At 44.0% G+C, this 23241-nt stretch overlaps 2 protein-coding genes across 3 annotated transcripts in view; both read left to right on the top strand.

The window, feature by feature from the left end:
* The window catches only part of itih5 (inter-alpha-trypsin inhibitor heavy chain 5), a 173415-nt gene that overhangs the window by 20008 nt on the left and 130166 nt on the right, over positions 1-23241 (top strand). The gene's annotated exons all lie outside the window — the stretch shown is intronic.
* On the top strand, positions 1762-21550 carry sfmbt2 (Scm like with four mbt domains 2). Of its 2 annotated transcripts, XM_062483065.1 has the most exons (21): positions 1762-1898; positions 5892-6064; positions 6772-6860; positions 8102-8342; positions 9998-10018; positions 13178-13266; positions 13563-13806; positions 14431-14528; positions 14854-14955; positions 15123-15353; positions 15547-15673; positions 15811-15924; positions 16088-16130; positions 16846-16913; positions 17830-17969; positions 18736-18845; positions 19042-19217; positions 19385-19554; positions 19763-20032; positions 20144-20272; positions 20435-21550. In XM_062483065.1, the coding sequence occupies exons 2-21, from the start codon at positions 5974-5976 to the stop codon at positions 20573-20575; spliced, it is 2694 nt and encodes an 897-aa protein (XP_062339049.1). In that variant the 5' UTR covers positions 1762-1898; positions 5892-5973; the 3' UTR covers positions 20576-21550. The 2 variants fall into 2 exon arrangements, with proteins under 2 accessions (XP_062339049.1, XP_062339050.1); XM_062483066.1 differs by lacking the exon at positions 9998-10018.

The raw sequence follows: 23241 nt of genomic DNA, 5'->3' as shown, positions 1-23241 counted from the left end.
GAGACCATACTGCCCCATGGAAAACATGCTTTGTTTCAACATAGATTATTTTAATTACAAGGTATATATCAAAATGCCTCCGTTCCTCTGAGTTGCGCACAGAAGGCTACAGTATAGGTCGCACGTGGGGGATAATCCCATCTCCCGTGCGCTTGGTAAAGCTTCTTCTTTGGCAGATTAATACCGCGCGCCTTTAGCCATCTGTTACCAGCACTTCTGCACCTCTCAGCCAGGTTAAAGCCAATACCTCCCTTACTGGGGTTGGACTGGGTTATGACACCGCAAGATCCGCCTTACCGGGGTGCGGATGAGTCCACAGTATAGGATTGGCAATCCATATGAGTCAGTGTCAGTAACGAGAGGTTTAAAAAAAAAAAAAAGGCCACCAGCTGACTAAATGGTGTCAACTGGCAAATTGTGATCAGAATAAGTGCCTCAAGTGTCCTTAAACGAGGCCTATTTGTCTTGTCCATTCTTGCCCATTGGTATGACTCTGACATGATAATCATGTTTAATAAATTAATAATAATTCAGGTACTTGGCATATCAAGTAAACGGTATGCTAAAACAAGTAACATAGGCCTAAACACAAAGGCCTGACTATTTTGACTGTTTTTGACTATTTTGAACTTCTCTTAAATGCTGCCTAAATATTTGTCTCCCTACACACATACGTTTCATTGGGGTCTTGATGTCCAGAGTTCAAAAATCTTTCTTGACCACAGTCAGTTATCCTCACACTCGCCATATCCTACCACTAGAGGATAGTGTTGACTTTACAACGAGGAGTTAGAATAGCTTTCAATTATAGCCATGTCTGTGGACTAGAGGTTACAGTGACAAAAATCATAGGAATGTATCAAACAGATGGGTTTCATCCCAATGTAGCCTATGTGGACGTGGTATAATGAACAATCTATACCACAGACGGAACCTATGCAGCCTTTGACGGATCACATTTTATAATAATAAAGTCCTCAGCATGCGTTTAATTATTTGGCTGGAACTGGGGTGTCATCAAGACAGGGACTATATGTGTTTACTTTTCTTAAAAGTATAGGGTAGCTTAGAGCATTCAAAATGTGGGCAAAATACAAGAAAAACATTTGGATCAACTTTAATGTGACGCGTATGACTTTCTTTATATGATTATTTTCTTAATATATCTGTATATTTAATTTATATATTGAAGAGTTAAAGCTTAGGCTACTATCCAGTTGCCTACAAGAAATGTCATCGCACTGTCATCGCGCAAACCTGTAACATTAGGCTGCGTTCACGAGGTCATTTAAAAGTGGCAGAGAAGGTTAAAAGCACGTGGTAACAATATAAACCTATTGTAGGAACGCATGCAATATGCCTATTTTGTAGCCTACCCAGAAAAACTGTGTGTAAGTGCTCGTGCTGGGAGTAAATCGGTCAGAAATAGGCATTGATATTATTGTTTGAAATGTTTCACGTAGTATTCATAATTTCTCATGTGAAAAGAGGTGTTTCAACTTGTATACCTCGTCTAATTTGAAACAATGTTTTTTGAATAGTCCACTATGCATGAATAAGAGATTATAGTTGGCATCAATATGATGTAGCCTATTGTGATTTTTAGTCTGACGCTTTTCTGGCTACAATGGTTATTCGGTCATGAGAGAAGAGAGTTGTTGGGGGTGGGGACTTTGGCATTCTATTTATAATTGGCTCGAACAAATTTTGCAACTGCACTAAAGGTCAATGAAGGAGTTGGCTTGAAAATAATCAGAAGATTTTTGGACATGCGCAGATGAAAGATGCCATATTGGAACGAGGATTTGGCCGAGTGCAGCAGCTGAAAGACGTCTCTCGCTCGGGTTCCACAGAACGAAAAAGGTCTCGCAAATTACATTCAGAAAAACGTCATTAAGGTAGGACAGGTGTCATTCTTGTGCTTCTTTATGCAATAACGTTGTCTCTGAATTCAACGACGTCGTTTTGTCGACGAAATATCCACCGAGAGAGTTTTTTCCCTGGCTAAAACCTTGAAGTGCTCCGAGGCTGTTTCTCTAGAAACAGAAATACTAGTGCATTCATGAGCCAAGTTGTTCAAAGTGTTTTACGTGCGTAATTATAGCTGTCACTTGCGGTCGAAACGTTGCTTCGTGGCACTTTTGATAACGTTGTCATGTTTTTTATTGTTGATAGCTGCTTTATAATTCAAAGATTAATTTGCTTACACAAACCTATTTTATTGCCAACCTTGTGTATTGAAAAACTCATTTCATTTAGCCTTCTTAAATGTTCCCAATTCAACCGCTCAGTTTTTTGTGTGCTTTCCATTCAAAACGGTGACATTTGACGAGGCTATAGTCTCTTTCTGGTTGCCTAATGCGAGTAAGTTAAACATATTCGATCAGCATTTTCCTATTTTTATTTTATTCGTGTAGGTGTGTCATGTGTTTTTCCACACTTAGGTGCGCAAAGGCATCGGAAAATACCGGGCATTGCCAAATGTCAAACCACTTTCAACATGGCGGGTTATAGTGTGTAAAAACTGCATATACAATCTTTGAATGAGGAAAAAATACAATGATCGGACATAAGAGGTCGGTTTTTATTTCTTTTGATACCCATAAACCACCTCTACTGAATTAAATTTAAAGTGAGCGTTTAGCAGCCCTGTTCGAGTTTTTTTCCGCTGCAATACTTTTGAGTGTGCAAAGTACATCAGTGGAGTGCCAAATAGTCATGACAGACTGCGTTACAGGCAGAGACCGATCAGCTACACCCGCAGGCCTATCTCTTATGTGCAGTAGCAACGTTTCCTGTTTCACTTTATCAAAATTCGCAGTTTAGATCTAGAACCACTATGATCGTTCTTCAGAATTGTTTGAAGCAGCAGGCCTATGTGTAGGCTACAGTTTTTTGTTTTTCTTTACATTAATTGGTCATCATAGGCCTATGACAGGCTAAATTAGACACTGTAATTACGCAAGGTCATTTTTCAAGTCCGACATTAGGCAATGCCAAATGTGTATTGTGAAGTTGATAATTGGGTTAAACCGCGCGTATCCATTTAATTATTATTTTTTTTGCGGGCGGTCTGCAAATCCGGGGTTTAGCTTTGCATTATTGCCGGGGATTCCTCTCCGGGATTAAATTCAGCACCATAATGAGTAGAGACACTAAAGCCATGTTTAGGACTGAAAAATGATTCTTACATGAGCAATGAATAAATAAACCGTTTGGGCTGCTTGTTGCCATTTGCTCTAAAGGGATACGTTTGACGATGTCTTAACATAGAAGCCAACACATCGTATCGGATAGTGAATACCTTCTCAACTGAAATAACATTTCTAGGGTTCCGTAGGCTAATATGTTCCTTAGTTACAAGGGCCTGAGACTGATTTACAAGGGCCTGAGACTGATAAAGCATACACATGGTGGTTCCTCTTTGTAGCCTACACTTGCGGCATTAGCGCATCATGTCACGCATCCGTTTTTTTTTTGACTGCCAAATTCGTTTACCCACCGAGAGACACCTCGGTGAAGCCTACACATTAATCCTCGCTGTCCGCGGTCACCGCTGGCGCCTTTACCCTTCAGCAGTTTCACGGGCAACACAAGGTCCGCGGAGATAGGAGAGCACCGTGTCATGATCTATCATACAGACGAGGACACACAACAGGAGGCGTTTATAAAGTTATGCTATAGATATATTAGGCCTATCCTTTTCTGATCGAGATTAAAAAGACAAATTATTGTGTTCTAGAGCACAAGAGTCGGATTCTACATTTCCCCGACAACTTATTTTAACTCCCTGATGTTGAAATAAGGGCTTCCTGAGGTGGCTTCTGTAGGCTCTTCTGGGCCTGTGTGTGTTCAGGGCTGCCCCGTCAGTTGTTTGCACATAGCCTTTATCAAAGTCAGCTGATCTGAGAATGCTTCAGATACTGTTTCTAACCAAGTGGGAGTTAGTGACCAAACATGTATGATTCAGACTGCTTTCGAAAGTAATAAAAAGAAGGTTAAGTTCTCTGACATTTGCATTAAGAACAAACAGTCTCTATAAAACTGTGGTTAATAGTAGATAAGGACAGTATCCCCGCTGACCAAATAGTATTGGTTAATCTCTTAATTCTCTGTTAAATCTTGGTACATGTTTGGGGTTTACAGAAACGCAAAAACCAGCATGGGGTATCCATGGGTTACCAGTGCTAATCAATAGATACAGCTCTGCTCAATCTGAGACTGATGGGCCCAGGGCCAGCGGACCTGTGCCTCAGATTAACTCCCAGATTGGGATAATCCTCCAAATTCAATCTGGGATGCTCTGATGTCTGCAGTGGACAGGGATGTTCAAAACCCAAGTCCCTGCTGTCATTGAAACATTGTTGTTTTATTCCATTTTAGGAAATATTGGGGCTGAGAAAAAATATTATTGAGGAGATGTTACAGATATCATTTCTGACTGGACAATTTTCAGTTCCAGATGTAGCAAACAGTTTTCCAGAATGAAGGGAGGAATGAATCACCATCATTGTCACCAAGGGAATACCCTTGGACAACAGTGTTTGATCTCATTGGTTTCATGTAGAATGATATAATCAAACAAGCCAGAACTATATTTTACTGATAAGGGTTTCTACTAACCAAAACGATCTTAACATTTTGATTAGCAAGATCCTATAGTCCTTAGGAAACAACCTTGTTTCCATCACAGTGTCGCACTAGTAGGCTCCAATGGTTATCTCTGCATTTTGTTTGAAAATACATCAAAGGCCATATACATACTATATGGGTATGTCACTTTAATGAACACATAATTACACTAAGTTCACACACGCCCACACACACTCACACTTTTTCATTATCATTATATTCAGTATATTGTAAGTATTTTTAGAAGTTTGTTGGAAACTTCTGTTTGATGAAGTCTTTGAATTCAAAAGGTGTCAAATTGTTAAATTAGCAAATGGTTGTTAAAGTGTTAACTAGCACTAGATTATGTTACAACATGTGTAAATTTAGAAAAGAAGATGTTGCCCTATCAACAGGAGAATCTTAAAAAGTATTTAATTATGTCTGATAAAGACTGCACGAGTGTGTTGGGATTCATCTAGTTAAGAAATATGTGGAGTGTCTAGAAGTTGTCTAGAAACAGAATAAGTGGACTGTTCCTGGACCCTTGTTCTGTGTGTAGGCAGAGTGAAGGGGCTGGGGGTAGAGGACAGTGTCATGTGAGTCAAATTAGCTCAGCTTGTTGTTTACGCAATGGATGTGTGTTTGGGTCACTGTGTGAGAGGGAGGGGGGGGGGGGGCATTCACTTTGGCAGATGAAGCAACTACCCATGTAGATAGTGCAAGCACACAGCCATACCACTAATGAAGTATTTACAGTAAAGTAAATACAATCCTCATTCAGACTCCACACACAGGGGTGTGACGCCACACTAGAATTCAGCCTTGAGCTCCAGCTAAGAGATATGTGAGTTTTATAGGCTAATACTTTAACTGTCAGCTGAAAGCTGTTTATGCAGACTGAGTTGTTGTGGTTTCATTTGACTGAAGGCCATCCGTGAGTGTCTGTTCTTTGAGTCAATGTTAATTGCTGGGCTGATGAAAGGGGGGGGGGGGGGGGTAAGTAGAAGAGTGAGTCATTGTGGGGGCGGAGACAAGCATGGCAGAAGCCCCACAATGCTGCTGATATCCATGCATGCTTTGGAAACAAAGAGGCAAGCAAAACGAGAATGAGTTACTAAAGGTTGAGTTGAATCAAATGTCGATCCGTGTTTCCAGATACTTTCCTAAGATACATTTATCAAACTATGTTAGCTAAGGCTAACAGACGGTTTGATTTCAGTTGGATATTGATTTGAAATGCCTAACTAACTGTTTTGCCCCCGCCTTCTCTGTGTCAGCCTGGACTGAAGGAGATGCAGTGAAGGGGCAGGAATCCGCTGACTGACAGGGGACAAAGGTTGAAGGCTAAAAGTCACCAGGATGCACTCCCAAACACGGGACAGGCCATTGGCCCTCAACACGGGGAAGTCCTACAGTCCAACCAATGGGAAAGGGGAAGAGGTTCACACAGGTGAGGGTTTGCCCCTAGGCGTTTTACCTCTGTGATATATGGTAATGTGTGTCTGTTTTAGTTTCTGTTCAGAGCCTTTTGTCTGGTTATCATATCAACAGATTGGTTGAGTTACACGGTTCAAATCACAGATAAAGCAGAACAGGAACTGGGCTGATGAAAAAGAGAATGCTGGCGTATCTTGGGAAATTTTCTTCAATGTTTTTAAGGTTTTGTTGGTTCTGTTTAGACCAGTGGAAGTTGTGATGTCATAGTAAACCAGAAACCCATCTACTCTTCTGTGGAATAGAAACCTAGACAATCCTATTGAGATATACATGGGAGAATCCCCAGAGACTACCACATACGCATACACACACACACACTCACTCACTCACGCGCACTGGCAGACACATTATACCTTCCAAGTATCAGTGTCCCACAGGCAAACTGAACAATTTTCACCTTGAGAAGAAACATTAGTGGCATTGCCACTAATGTGTCACACACACACTCAAGCACACACAAACATTCGCTCGGAGGACCAGATACATTTTCAAGTGACCCAATTTGGGATATAAGAAGAAGGCGTTGTTCTTATTTCAGTTCCTTTATAATCAAAGTTTCGTAATACAGCCATTATAAATGTTTTCTTAAAATCTTTCAAGTGGTGCTACGAACAAAAGGTTGACCTCGGTCTTGATGACTGACTGATTTCCTCCAATCAGATTCCATGGAGGAAGAGGGAGACTTTAACTGGGAGGAGTATTTGGAGGAGACGGGGGCCACCGCTGCCCCTCATACGTCCTTCAGACACGTGAGTGACGAGAGCCAGATGGCTCTCCCTACATATCAATACAATAAAAGAGTTTTCCTGCGAATACTGTCGTGGAATAAGTGGCATCTAAACTAATCCTTTAACCATGTGTGTTGAGGGAGCAGGGCCCAGACTAGGCCTGAGCTTAATGCTGTTAAACATAGACTGGCTCCCAGGCTTCGCGCTCACACACCCGCTTCTAAGATCACAGCACTGCCAAGCCAAGCCAAGCCACAGACAAAGAAGAGACTACTATACTGTCTCTCATAACGTACATGCACATAATCAAATACGAAGAAGGCCAGTAGTCCACTTCCTCATTCCTCTGTGGTAAAGATGGCATGTTTACATGTCTTCTTTACCAGAATCGGGAATCCTGCCTTCTATGACGTCTTTTACTGACCTCCTCTGCTGGAACGTTGTGTTTAACTGCCCATTAATAGACACAGCTTGTGCTTGTGAGCGACCCCCAGCCTCTCTAGCACGCTGCATGGCTCTCATGAAGGAGCGATTTGCATACAAGGATAGACAACAGGTTTAGTGACTTGAATAAACATATTTATTATTTGAAATTTTTTCTCAAATTACCAAATACACTGGTGGAGACATGCACTCCCAGGGAGGTGGTAGATAAGTGGATTGAATCACAAAGACATGGACCAGGATTTTTTCCCCCCAGTAAAAAATTAATTAAAAAAGAAGTGATTTTGTAGAGTGCTATTGCACTCCAGCTTCTCTCTCTCTCTCTCCTTTTGCCTCACCCTGCCGTGCTTGGACAAATTGAAACAGTGATTCCTTCTGAGCCACAGTCTCATACACATACACACAGCTTGTGTCACTGGAAAAGGCCAACATCTTATAAGTAACAACAATGCAAATGGACTCATGACTTCCTGCTACAACAATGCAAATGTGCTGTATCACTCGGGTTATATAAGAGAGCTACAGGCAGTCCAGCCTCTGTGTGGGAGTGTGTGTGTGTGTGTGTTTGAGAGTTGTACATCCTGCTGTGTTTTATGTAATGGGTTTAGATGTGTGTGTGTGTGTGTGCTGTTGCCTGTAGCAAAACACATAATATATGTGGCCCATTCAGACTAGACAGACATGCTCCTCTCCTCTCTCTGTATTTGTTATGCATATCCTCATTTCATCAGTTTTACCTCATCCCAAACTAGCTTCTCTAAGTCCCCAGACAGGACGGTCCCCTGTGTGACCAAGCTCTCTGTGATTGGTCCATCCAGGTGGAGATCAGCCTACAGAGCAGCTTTCAGCCAGGGATGAAGCTGGAGGTGGCCAATAAGAGCAACCCAGACACCTACTGGGTGGCGACCATCATCACCACCTGTGGCCAGCTGCTACTGCTGCGCTTCAGCGGCTACGGAGAAGACCGGAAGGCCGACTTCTGGTGTGATGTCATGACCGCAGAGCTCCATCCTGTGGGCTGGTGTGCCCAGAACAGCAAGACTCTCATGCCACCAGGAGGTAAACCAACTGATAGACACGCTAGTGACCCCCCCCCCCCCCACACACACACACACACACTATGACACACACACAAACTATAACACACTTGCCCTAACACACACACACCATGACACACACAGGAGGACGTACAGCTTAACAGCTGCGCCATAACACACACAAACACCCCCTAACACCAGGGTGCGAATTACGGGGGGGGGTTTGGGGGGGGTCTGACCCCCATAATTAAGATTTGGACCCCCCCAAAAGACGTAAAAGCAACAGGTCGGGGGGGTCGATACACGCCCTGGAGAAGAAGTTGACCCCTCGATTGTCTTTGTATAATTTGCACTCTGCCTAACACACATCATAACACACACATGCACCATAATGCACACACCATGATACACACACTGTAACACACACACCATAATACATACACTGTAACACAAAAACACCATAATATACACACCATTTCACACACACTCACACCTTCCACATACTTTCATATTTCAGCCATGACTGAACATCTACACAAAACGCTTCACTTGCTGTTCACTTACATGCAATGGTTACATTTTAATCAACATTTTCAGTAATGAATGATCAGTAATAGATAATCACCCAATTGGTCATAGTCTTAATTGGATTCATTAAGATCTAGTTGCAGTTATAATGTCTCTGTTACTATAATGGCTATATCTCTGTTGTGGTGGGACACCATAATAAAGATGAAAGAAACTATGTGAGGTCATGACTGACGGAGAAGACCTTTTACCACAGTCAAACAGAACATGCACTCACAGCCATATCAGCTGGAATCTCTAACACTGCACTGAGGTGACAGTGGAGGGGGAACAACATGCAAGTCAGAGAAAAGCTGTTTATTTAGCTTATGTTTCTCTATTACTTACTCAAACATACATACACACACACACACACACTTAATTCAATAACACACGTCATATTAGACATGGTAAATAGCAGTGGCTCCACTCTTTGCTCAAGGTTCAGAGATCTGTGTCCAACATGTCTGCCTCCCTCACCCCTTAGTGTTCAAGGCTTGTCCAAAGTAAATGTAATCTATATTTCATAAGCACCCGCATTACTATGCACACAAGTACCCCAGCACGTTATGCTGGGATCAGATACAGCAGTATCAATTACAGGAAATATAACTACTAGTTGGACTCATAATATAATTAGAACTACCGTAGTCTGTTAGTTTGTGACAGGTGTGTCTTCACCATCCACACATGAATCACTGAGCCTCAGACCTTGAGCATGAACATGGAAGTACTGGACTATAGATGATTACAGGAAGAGTTGACAGTCTGTGGGGCGAGATAAAAACAGAGGATTGAGTCGGCTCGATAGGGCGCTTTACATGGATGTATGTACGTGCTTTGGAAAGATCACTATGTGGCATGAGGTTGCTAGGAAAAAGCAAGCTGTGATGATCCCTCACTTTCTTATACTGTATGCAGATCACAGTTCCAATTACACTGCGTTTCCTTCCATGGCTACTTTTCAAGGCTCTTGTATCACATTGTGTGCGTGTGTGGTTGCATAACTATGCCGGTTTGTGTGTTGAGAAAGAGAGACAGCGTTTGTCATTGTGTGTGTGTGTGTGTATTTCTTCATTACAGTTACACCTCTTTCTTTTTGTTTCTCAGATAACGTTTACCTAAGAAAAGGTAAGCTTACCTATCAGACTCTCTGACTAACTAAACCTGCCTTGCCTGATTGGCCAGTGGTTCACGTGGAGCAACGTACTGCTAACACTGCCTCTGAGACGCATGTGTGCTTCCTGTTTCTCAGCCTTCTCTTGCTCCTCCCCTTCCTGTCTGTCCGCCTGTTAACAGGAAGTTACCTCAGAGTTGACTCCTCTGCCTCCCTCTGCATGCTCCTCCATGTTTCCTTATCTTCTCATATCTCCCTTCTCTCGTGGGATTGTTTAGACATTTAGATGTCCACATGTCTTACTGACATGAACTTTCACACACTAACATATACACAAATACACCCTGGTCATGCTGTACACATGGGTATTGATTAGCTGGGTTATTGGTAATAATATAACATTTTGGTAGATACAGTAGGGTAAATCCCAGACTAAGGCCTCAGCTCTAGATATGCCTTTACATTGCACATACTGATACTGAGTGTGTGTGTGTGCATTACATGAACAAATTATAATAATGAGAAGTGCTTGGTTTTAACAGTATCTTGATGATCAGAATGGTCTATATTTACTAGCGACATTGCAAAGTAACAACATGCATGTGTCAAGAGCTTCGAGGGAATCACAAGTTGAGGTCATGTGATAAGTAGGACCTGTCTCACAACTATAGCGGCTCATTTGCATAATGAATTCACCAAACTCCTTACTGATAACCCCGGCTAGACATGAAGCTGGTAGAGGTGTGTGTGTGTGTGTGTGTGTGTGTGTGTGTGTGTGTGTGTGTGTGTGTGTGTGTGTGAGAGAAAGAGAGTGTGGGTGTAGGAGTGGCAGTATGTGTACATATGTTGTCGACTATCCCTTGTCCCTCACATTGAAAGAGTAAATGGTGAGTAGTCAGGAAGGACAAACCTAGCAAGGTTCAATGACAGCAGAAGAGAACTGATTTGATACCCAAATGACCCCGCCTCCCTGTCCTCACCACTGAATTTACAAAAGCCCTGGGAAGTTTCTACATTTGTGTATGTGAGGGAGGAGGGATGTTTGGGGTCATATTTCATTTGAAATGCCTACTAGAGCAGATTCAACTTCTCTTAAAGTTGGCATTTTTTTATCAGAATTTTACTTTCACTTTACAACATTTACACACACGTTATTATCGTAGCACTCATTTGGAAATCCCCACCCACATTCTGGATGCACACACACACACACAATCCCCCAGGCATTTTTTTTCTCTCCAGGGACAGTAAATTCACACCACTTATCTCTAACACTGCGCTAGGGTAATTCATATTTCATGCACCTATAATTTTTCCCTGTCTCCTCATGAACACAGCCATAAAATCGTTAATAGTTAACATCATCACATTTCCTGCTCATAAAATAGCCCCACCAGATTTGATCTATGACAGTGCAGAGGTGTGTTGTGTGTGTGTGTGTGTATATAGGCTACTGTAGCAATAACACTCAAACTGAATAAGCATTCAGTTGACGTGAGTGTGCGTGTCAATGCAATTATTTTATAGATGCTTATTGACTGTTGAAATACGAGCCCTTTCTGAAGCTTTTGGTTTGAATGGATTGTTCTTTACAAACTAGACCCTGGAGCAAGACGTCTCACGGTTGCACCAAGCAAGTGAAATAATGACTCGATATGAGCTGAGAGAATGAAACCTAATTTGCTCCCATTAGCCTTGATTATAATCTGTTGTACTGCTGTGTTCCAAGCCCACAACCACCCAGAGATAGTAAGACAGAGAATGATCGTTTAATGAGCAAGCATCCCACTCAGACAGCACAGTTTACACAATGGACTCTTGCAGGATACGCAAATAGACAGGATCCCTGCCCCTTTTTTTTTGCATGTTGGACTGTGGGTGGTGGTGGGGGAGGGGAGGGTTGAGGCTGTCCTCCAGGTTAATTATGGAGGGATTGTAAATGCGAAAGTCAGACTTTTGCCTTCAGCCCAGACAGAGATTGTTTTGAACTGTAACACCAGACTGGGCTCTTAGAGAGAGCGAGAGAGCGAGAGAGAGAGAGAGAGAGAGAGAGAGAGAGAGAGAGAGAGAGAGAGAGAGAGAGAGAGAGAGAGAGAGAGAGAGACAGACAGACAGACAGACAGAGAGAGAGAGAGAGGTTTAGAAGCAGTACAAGGCCTGCATTCTGCCCTGCTCTATATGCTATTCTAGGTGGCTTGATGGCTAATCTAGTCAGGATCTGTAAGAATAGTACAGATCTATTTCGGTTCACTACTCAACAGTCGAGACTGCTAGGATGAGATCAACAGGACTGCTCTTGTGTACTGAATGTGTTTATCCACATGCGAGTGCGTGCCACTGGTGAGCAGAGAAAATCACCTGACAGGAAAAAAACACCATAAATAAGAGAGACCTTTGCTGTTCAAATAAGTATTTTCACCTTTTGCGGAAAATGTTACCAGGCATGTGTACATATTAAAAGTATTAGTTGGAAAGTTCCAGTGGAAATCTCTCAGCCAGCTAAACATCAGATAACTTACGAGGTTCAGTTATCTGTAGTAGTTGATGCATTCCATGTATTTAAGCAAGATGTTGGCAACACAGAGAGCACAGTCACTTTCCATGCTTACCATGTATGACACACATGGTTTGCTAGCATAGCAGTGTACTCTCATAGGTGGAATATAGGTCACTTGTATTTGTGCTAGGACTAGCTCAAACAGTCACCTGGATCCCTTTGTGTTCAAATTTTGTTTTGAAAAAGCCCTGCCAAGCTGTCACTGGAAAATACTTAATTGCAACATTTCTTTGTTCCGCGGTTGGTGCGTGTGTATCTATAGGTAGTCAGCGTGAAATCAAAGCAAAATCAAACCCCATAATAACTCAGCATGAATTATACATCGCTGCTGCACTGTGGGAAACAGGAAGTGGAATAAACAAACATGTCCTAGGCAAATGAAAAGGGACCTGGCAGTTTGAATGAGTCTGAAGATGGCACTACAGAACACCTGTGTGTGTGTGTGTGCGTGTGTGTGCGTGCGTGTGTGTGTGCACGCTTAGTGCTCAGTGCTCAAAATGAATCATTCCTTCCAACATTTGTAATGTTAAAACTTGTTTGTTGTTTTTTTCATTATTGTCTACTACCGACATCTCATTTATCTCTTTCTCTCTCTTTCTCTCTCTTTCTTATCCAGCCATCAAGGATAAGTACAGCGACTGGACAGACTTCCTCATCCAGGATCTGACTGGCTCAAGGACGGCCCCAGCTAACCTGTTAGAGGGGGTGAGCATTGGGATCACGTGCACATGTGAAAGAGGGAGTGTGACTGTGTATACATGTGATTGAACTCTGGTTAAACAATCTGACATATTTAAATCTCTAGGTTGGGTTATCTTATACGCAACAAGCCACGCAGGTTTGTATAAACAGCAGTATCTCTGTTTCCTTCTTTCTCTCTCTCACGCCTCATGTTCTCACTCTGCTTTCTTTTTCTGCTCTCTCTCTCTTTCTGCTCCATCTATCTCTCTCTCTCTCTCTCTCTCTCTCTCTCTCTCTCTCTCTCTCTGTGTGTATCTCAGCCCCTGAGAGGTAAGAACACAGTGGATCTGATCGTGGAGGGCTCAGTGATGGAGCTCTGTGACCTCACGGACCCCTCCCTCTACTGGGCGGTGCGCGTCACCCAGAACATCGGTGGGAGGCTTCATCTGCGCTACGTCGGTCTCGACGACGACTCCCACAGCCCTTGGCTGTTCTACCTGGACGTGCGGCTTCGCCCACTAGGCTGGGCCCAGGAAAACAGTCTCTCCATGCAGCCTCCAGCCGGTGAGACCTTCAGTCCAGCACCATGATAGTGCCTGGGGATTGTAGTTCTGAAAGAGAGCTATAGTGCTACTATAATGAGCATTATCAACCCCCCCTCTAAACACAGTTCCCAGCTCTCCCTCCCCCCTCAGCCCTCTCCCTGCAAACTGGCTGATCCTGTAAGTGCAGCTGTGAATGGAACGGCTCCTATTCACTCCCGTATTTCTCTAGAGATGTGTTTCCTTGTATGGTGTGAAGCCATCCAGGTCACATGTAGCTTATACGTCATAGGCATGTATTTCTGATTTTGCAGTTGCCTGCCAGGTATAATATTTTACAGTATTTTTTTGAAAACCGAATGGTGACCAAAACATGAGTCATCTGAAAGAATTAGCATAATTTTTGTGCTAGCAGGTGGTCAATACTTGAGTGGGAGTTCTCTTTGTCATCGTAAGCTGTTTGTTTTTGTGTTGTGTTTGGGTGTATGAAAGTGTGTGCTACGTAGAGCTTGTGTTGCTGAAAGATGAAGGCGTTTCCTGTCCATTGAAAGCTGAAAATGGAGAACTCATCTTGGATGGAACTAAAGTCTGCATGTCATCGACTTGATGAGGTGTGTGTGTGTCTGACTCGACTGTGTCTCCTCAGAGCTGCGTGTTCTGAAGAGCGCCCCCGAGTGGCAGCAGGCTCTGGAAGCAGCGCGAGCCGAGGCTGAGAGCAGACCTTTACCACTGGAGGTGTTCAAGGTGAGACCCCCCCTCCCCCTCCCTGCCACAACTTTTTCCACTGAACAATGAGGCTATTTGGTCTATATGGAGTCCACTTCATAATTTAACCAGACTCTGACTTCATCATCGCTGGAAGATAACCGCCTTATCAGGATGTATGCGGTTTACTGCCCCAATGTGGTTTATGGCAGTGTAGGTTAGATAAGCGTTGCCTGCTGTTATCTATGGAAAATATGTTGTGTAGGGTTATTCCCAAGTAGAAAACGTATATTAGTGTATTTTAAAACTGTAACAAGTGTGTGTGTGCATTTGTGCGTGTAACATTGTGCCTTGGTTGTTTCAGGACCATGTCGATGTGTCCAAACACTCCTTCAAGACCGGCATGAAACTGGAGATGGTGTCACCATGGGAACCGCTCCACATTTGCCCCGTGTCTGTCACGCGGGTGAGTGAGGGAGTACTCTGGCATCAGACCAGCTCAAACTCCACTCAGCCTCACCACACCATATCCTGCCCCATCCCTACTGATGACTGGGACTATGCATGCTGTGTGTTCACAACGGATGAGAATGGAACCCTGCAAATTCTTTGGTCTGCCATCCCTTTCTGTAGGTATACGATGAGCACTACTTCCAGGTGACAGTAGATGACCTAACCCCCGAGGCCACACCCCTGTCCCAGGTGTGCCATGTTGATTCGCCAGGTATCCTGCCCGTCCAGTGGTGTATGAAGAACGGGGTTGGTCTAGAGCGGCCGCGGGCCTACCCCAGCCAGGACTTTGATTGGGCGGACTACCTGAAGCACAGTGGGGCAGAGGCTGCTCCTGACAGCTGCTTCCCTGACGTGAGACCGCTCTTCCTCTTCTTTCCTCTCTCTCCTTTCTTACATCTCTTCCTCTTTTATTTCCTGTCCCTTTGTAGTAAGCGTGTTGTCCTGCACAATGGACACCACACACTTTATTCATACTGTTAGAAATACACTTCTCTCAGGTGAATGGGTATATTTAGTTCTTTCATATTTTGCCGTGTGCGTGTAGACGTGGAAGAGCAGAGGCTTCTCCAAGGACGTGTGGCTGGAGGCTGTGAATCCTCACAGGCCGGAGGAAGTGTGTGTGGCTCAGATCACACAAGCCAAGGGCCGCCTGCTGTGGCTCAGATTGGAGGGTAAGAAGTGTGTGTGTGTGTGTGTGTGTGTGTGTGTGCGAAAACCAACAGAATACTATCCACACGCATCCTCTTCTAGCGTGGATTTGAAGGGATGTGGTGTATCCAGTGTGCTCAGTTGGGTCCTCTGTGTGCAGGTCTGCAACAGCCCCTGGAAGAGAGGCTGGTGGATGTGGAGTCCATGGACATTTTCCCTGTAGGGTGGTGCGAGGCCAACGGTTATCCCCTGACCTCTCCACTCAAACCTGTCTGTATGTATTACCCTGCACACACACACACACACAGTTAGACAGTTAGATACACATACACACACATACACATAGATACAATATAAAGCTGGCCTGCCTGTGTTTGAGTGAAATGATAATGCTTTGGACGGTTTGAGCTTACCCTGTCATTTTGTGTTTGTGTCAGGCCAGAAGCACAAGAAGATAGCAGTGGTCCAGCCGGAGAAGCAGTAAGTCATCTCTTCAAGAACTCCAGAGCTCTCATCTTCTAGAACCTGTTTAAACCATGTGGCCTAAACCTCTCTGAAGCTCTGCCCTGGCTCAGAACTAAATCGATGCCTACCCATTTCCTGCCCCACACAATCTCTATTCTTTACTCAGCAAACACCCAAGGTGGAGACTCAGAAGTGGATTTCATCCAAAAGCCTCCAGGACACAATTTCTCTCTTTCTCTCCCTATTTCTGTCTTTTCCTTTTTCGTTATTTTTTTTATCTATCTATCTATCTCTCTCTCACACACACACACACACACACACACACACACACACACACACACACTGTATAGTTGTTCATCGTTAAATTGCCTCCTCAGAGCCCTGATTGATTTTGTTGACAAATGACATGTTGCACTAGCGGCTGGCAAATGCAGCCTGGAGGAAGAGGAAATGGCTGTTCTGAGCAGGAGAAATATGAGACTTTCAGCAATTCTTTGTCAACCCTCCCAGCTAACCTTTAATACCATTTCATTTCTCTATGAAGGGCTTTCATCAATATCTAACCTTACCATTTCACTGGAGTTTGACAGTCTTAGGAACAGCTATGGAAACCAGACAAAGATAAATCTGAAGACATAAATATATGCAGTTAATTGCTGGTATTGATTGTTTGGATTATTGGTCAATCACTGCTATTGGATGATTTGATTGGTCAATTGCTGGTTTGCAGGTTTACCCCGCCCCAGCCTGTGGAGACCATCCCTCTCAATCTCTGCCAGCCAGTTGCCATGGATACAGGTAATTGAGCCTCCTGGTCCAAATGAAAGATTATTTAATTACAGTTATTAATGATAATGGAAGAGGAGGACGATGATGATGATGATGATGATGATAACAGTGATAGACTCAGCCAGCACACTGCATCAGAAGTTATCTGTGTGTGTGTGTGTGCGCGTTTGGGTTTGTGTCTGTATATACTAAATGTGTGCTTATATACTAAATGTGTGTGTGAATGTGTATGGACCCAGTTCATCATCCACCCCTGTTATGGGGGGTGTTTAAACATTAACAAACAACATGTGTCAGCCTGTAACACTTCACAATCAGAGATCCCCTCTGCACAGCATGTCCCTGGGCTCCTGGAGGCTCCTGGCCAATGGGAGCAGACGAACTGCACATGTTATCTTGGGAGCAGTGTAGACGGGCATTGTTAAGTGTGTGTTTGTGCGGTGTGTGTAGAGAGGGGGTGGTGTGTGTAGAGAGGGGGTAGTGCGGCAGTATTGTTTTCATGAGACCCTTGCTCCTCCTTCGAAGATCCTTTAAAAGAAAACACCCACTTGCACATGCATATTCAACAGCCCCGTAATTATTCACCCAGAGCTGCACAATTACAAGTGCCCCGTGTCTGCAAGGGTGGGTTGAGGGTGGAGGGCCATCCTCTGCTGTGCCAGGGTCTCATGCTTATCATTTAGCGCAAGTACTTTTGGTTAATAAATAATAATTCTATTTTGGTTCTGATTCTTGCCATTCCTGTTGTTCTTTTCTTGAGTCTAAGGGATGGTTGATATTGTTAGTGCATTCTGCCTCTACTTTTTGTAGACTCCAGTTTGACTCTAATTTGTAGTGCTACAAGCCGTCCACAGTGTTGTGTGGACAATTTGTACCTGTCTATCACTGGTTTGATGTCCCATGATGCATTGTTTCTCCTCTCCAGGCTCAGCCAATGGAAGGTACTGCTGCTCGCGTATCTTTGTGAACCACCGCTGTTTCTCCGGCCCTTACCTTAACAAGGGCCGCATCGCCGAGCTGCCTCAAGCCGTAGGGCCAGGGAAATGCACGCTGGTCCTGAAAGAGGTACCTTAACATATGCCTGATCAGAACCCGGACATCACATCAGTGAGGTAGAGCCAGACCCCCACCCACAGAGGCAGAAAAAAGGCAGAATGTCTGGAAGTTAGAGAGAGATCATTCTACCCAGGGGGGCAGAGAGAGGTAGAACATTCTACCCAGGGGGGCAGGGACAGGTAGAGCATTCTACCCAGGGGGGAAGAGAGAGGCACATGCCTAATCAGTGCCGGAGAGACAGAAAGAAGAGGGATCCACAGAAGGGTAGGGGGAGAGGCGGAGAGATGGAGAGAAAAGGAGAGACTGAGACATCTTGTTAACCACCTGCAGACTGCCAGCAGCAGCTTATTTTAATGTGTGGAGCTGTCAATCATGCCTGTTTACACAGACACACACACACACACAAAGCCTCTGTAGAAATACATGCTGTTTTTCTGATTATGTGTGTGTGCGTGTGCCTGCATGTAACTGTGGAAGCATGCTGACTTCTGATCCCAATTCTTTCATTTTCTGTTGGGAGAAGGACAATAGGAGGGGGTGAGTGGGATGGGGAGGGAGAGAGGGGGAGATTAAAGTAATTCATCAAAATGTCTGTCATTTTATTGTTTGGTCTCATCAGTTTTCACAGATAATTGTCTTTCAACAAACAGTATTTTACAATGCATTCAGTGGACAAACTAGTCGTCCATCACACTATTGTGTCTGGGTCATATACCAGTATATCAAGCAGGAAGTGCCTCGTCTCTGACCCCGGAAGTGCTCTTTCCCGACCTAGGTGCTGGGCATGCTGATCAACGCGGCCTACAAGCCTGGGCGTGTCCTGAGGGAGCTGCAGCAGGTGGAGGACCAGCACTGGGACTGCCATGAGGAGACCCTCAAGGCCAAGTAAGCAGACCTAGTAAACATATAGACCTGGATAGGCCACATGCTTTCTGTGAGCAGAGGGAAGTTCAGATTCAGTGACCGAGAAGAAACATCCTGTGCGTAGATATAGTCTTTTACACGGGATGTTAAACTTTCCAAAGAACTCTATCATTTTTTCTTCTCCTCTATCCTCTCCTCTTTTTCCTCTCCTCCTCAGATACAAGGGGAAGACGTATCGCTCCTCCATCCGTATCGTGCGTCTGGCAGAGCAGATTCCAGAATTTTGTCGTAAAGTGTGTTTGAAGCTCCAGTGCTGCCCAAACCTGTTCAGCACAGTCCTCGTCACAGACAAGTGTCCAGAGAACTGCTTCGTACAGACCAAGACCAAATACAGTAAGGACCAAATGTTTTTCTGTAGTTGTGTGTGTGGGGGAAAGCAAATTCCAAATGCGGAGAGTGCCTATAAAACGAAACAGGCAAATAAAAAAAGAGCTTGGAAGTGTTTCTGAGAGTCTCTGAGATGGTGGAGTGTGTGATCGGTTGTGTGTTGCCATCCTCAGCGTATTATTATGGGAAGAAGAAGAAGCCGACCAAGCCATGCGGAGGAGCGTTCTCCATGGAGGAAGACATGGCCAAGCCGGCGCGCCGCAGGAAGAAGAGGAAATCCATATTTGTCCAGAAGAAGCGACGCTCGTCTGCAGTGGACTACCAGCCTGCAGGCTCACCCCTGGTACGACGCCGCCTCCTAGTCTCCAACTCTACACATCCTGCTCTCTTCAAGTCTCTCTCTCTCTCTTTTTCCGCTGTCTGTGCTTCCCACTTTGACTTTTTTCTGTTTCTCTCACGCTCTCCCTGCCTCACTCTCTTCATTCCTCTCGATCTCCGGTTGTGCTTCTCATTCCCACCTCTCCCTTGCTCACCACACTTGATCCATACAGGATAGCGATGAGGATGATGATGACGAGGACATGGAGATGCAGTCAGGCAGCGAGGAAGGCACCAGCTCGGAACCGCGCGAGGACCACACCGACACGTCCTCCGTGGAGGTGGCGAGCAGCCGTCCGAGGCGTGCCGCTACGCTACGCCGGGCCACTCACACGGCCGCATCCTCGGGCAAACCAGACGGCCCTGAGGGCAGGAGAAGAAGCACTCGCTCGCTGTCCTACAGCCAGGCCAAGTACCAGCCCCCCAAGAGACAGGACATGCAGGTATGGAGACCAGACACACACACATATCAAGAAGTCTTATGCTCACTGAGGAAAAAGCCAAACCCGTTTCTTCACACACGCGCGGTGATGCTGTGGGGCTTGTTGTTTCAGGTGGAGTGCAGCGAGGAGGAGAGCCAGCTGGTTCTGGAGAGGAACCCTCTGGAGTGGAGCGTGGACGAGGTGGTGAGCTTCATCACCTCCACTGACTGTGCCTCCCTCGCCAAGATCTTCCATGAGCAGGTAAACACACGTTTGTTTTTCTGTCCTAGTAGGGCCCGACCATTCACACCCATTCAAAATCGTGTTATCTCTACACACATATTCTACTTCCCTGTTACTCTAACTCTCACTCTCAATCTGTCCTCCCTCTTTCGTTCTCTGTGTTTCTATGTGGTTCTCCAGGACATAGACGGCCAAGCCTTACTGCTGCTGACCCTGCCAACAGTGCAGGACTGTATGGACCTGAAGCTGGGTCCAGCCATCAAGCTGTGTCACCAGATAGAGAGGGTCAAAGTGGCCTTCTACAGACAGTTTGCCAACTGACACTGGGCACCCCACCTGTTAGCTTTACCTGCCACTTTCTTCTGAGGAAGAGGAGGCTCTGAGATGACCCTGTGGTTGAGTTCTGGATTATAGTCTGGAAGTGTCAGATGGACAGAAGGTGGAAGTGAAACAGAGTTGGGTTCTGAATGTTGACTTTAATTAAATTCTGAGATGACAGACTCCTTTTCTAGGATTCTGGGATTTCACCTTTTGCTGTTCGGAGGATCGGAGTGAAAATGTGATGGACTAATGATTCAGGGCAGGAAGTAACATCAGACAAAGTCTTAAAGGAACCCGCCACACTATCAGGATCTTTGATCTGTTTGAGCAGCGTAAAGGGATTCCTACAATTATTTCCACAATCCCTGTGGAATACATATCTGTGAACATTTTTTTTCTCATTTTTCGAACAGATTTTCATGTTCTATACATACTATTTGTTATAACTGCCACTGCATTTAAGCGGAATTATTTACTTTTATTTTCCCAGCGTTATCTCTTTGTTTTAATTTCAGCTAAATTGATTCATAAGAAATTGACAAAAAGATGTATTGATAACCTAAGATTATATATTTGCGATAATATATTTGCAATATTTATTATGGTATATATTTAAGAGATGAACTATATCTTATGTGGATACTTGTTTGGTTACCAGTTGAATTGATACTGTAGTAATATGGCTGTACATTATCCAGCTCTTTTCATTTCTATAATTATGTTCTGTAAGATGTTCCTGTTATTTATGTTAGATAGAAGTCAATTTCCTGTTTAGAGATTGGAACAACTAGTTAGTCAAAAAAAAAAATTAACAGGATATCACAAGCTAATTTATTTGAGCCCAATTATTTTCCTTTTATGGAACCATGTTTTCAAAACAATCTTAAAATATATTTCATATCATCTATGCAAATGTGGTGCAGATATTTTTGATAATCAGAAAATAAATTTATACAGATTTTTATAGTAATGGTCCTTCTTTGCATGTGCAAGGTTTCATGCCTTTCTTCTTAGTGAAAACAGCAGTTTCTATGCAGTGAAATCTATAGTCATCGGAGGCTATGAGCACCTATGTGGTAAATAGACGTTTATGCAGACCTACATTTGGAGATAATTGTATGCGTTTTGGGCATGCAGCACCTGACAGGTTACTTCATTTCCACATTTACATCAATGTGAGTACTTAATGTAATTCAAACAGTACTTAGATGAGTCTATTTCACTGCAAGACAAGTCGTGCCTCACCAATTTCCTGTATAGGCACAGCTGAATTAATTTAATAGCGCACACACACACACCAACTCTGACACGTTCTATTGAGTCACTCTGAAAAGCTGGTCTGTTCAACTGCTACCTCTCTCCGTTGCTTGGCAACCCAATATCAAACGTTTGCTTTGCATGATTTTTCTCCTGTCGTCGTATGTGAATACAAACTGGATAGGTCATGATTGCATAGCACAAAACACTCATTTAAATCTTTTATATGGAAATGTAGACCAACAGTTCAATTTAAATGTGTAGTTCCGTGGCTGGACTTCCTGAGGTAAATTGCAGTCATACTGTGATGCTAATGCTGTCCAATGAAACACAATAGTCCAACACATGCATATTCAGGTGTGCCCCCATTCCCTTCCTGTCTCGATGCCTATGGTGTGACAGGACACACACAGAGGAGGCCTCTAACCCCAGGTGTGGGTTTGTGTGCTTTTATGCATGCAAACTGTACATGCACATGCATGCTTGTGTGAATGTGTGTGTGACTGCCAATGGTTAACCACGACTTTCACACTGTTCTTTCACAAACGCTGCAGGCCCAAATCTAGGTCACTGCAGCACTGTAATACGGCCCTCAAAGGACAGATAAACACAGATAAAATAGAGAATGCTTGAATGAGAAAATGATGTTTGGAGAGAACGTTGAGCTAATCTCTGGACCCACCAAAGACATAAGCACAGGACTGTTCAGGGTTGTACTGTATGAACTTTTACTAAACCCATTCTAAGCATTGTCAGTCCTGCAACATAGTCAAACCGTACAAGACAGATCTCAAATGTCTCCTTACCGAAGATTTAACATACAAACACTGTCAGGCCTTGTCAGAGCTTTAATAAAAGGAACATGCTGTGGGGCTATCAGAGTGTAGTTGATAACTCAGAACAATGTAATTCTAATGAGGCTTGTCTCACATCGATTACGAAGCCACTTTTGATAACCAAACGGATGATCTCACTGGAACAAATTGAAGAAGTGTTGCAGTGATTGCATCATTTAGACATGATTCACAATTGATTAGGGTTGAGCTGAGCAGAATGAGAGCCGGTCCATAACATGGCACCTCTGTGTACCAGCAAAACAGTTTCCTCCCTATTGTTCATTATTCATAAGTCATCTGTGGTGCCCCTGAGACGGTCTCTCCATCTGCTCCACTTTCATTTCCATATGCCTTTACTTTGTGAAGGCTGCATCTAAAATTGAAATAGAGAAACAGGGTTTTTGTGTGCGTGTATTTGTGCCTGTGTGTGGCTCTGCGTACCCTGTTGTGTGTGTGTGTGTGTGTGTGTGAGAAATGGAGAAACTTCCCCTGTGCCTCACACAGAGATAATACATTCGTTGATGTTATCATTGGGGGAATGGATCAAATGATAAAAATGGAAATAAATTGTCT

This window comes from Osmerus eperlanus, chromosome 17 (genome assembly GCF_963692335.1).
Source record: "Osmerus eperlanus chromosome 17, fOsmEpe2.1, whole genome shotgun sequence".
Taxonomy (NCBI): domain Eukaryota; kingdom Metazoa; phylum Chordata; class Actinopteri; order Osmeriformes; family Osmeridae; genus Osmerus; species Osmerus eperlanus.
Note: the sequence above shows the minus strand (reverse complement) of the source record. Positions and strands in the feature narration are given on the sequence as shown.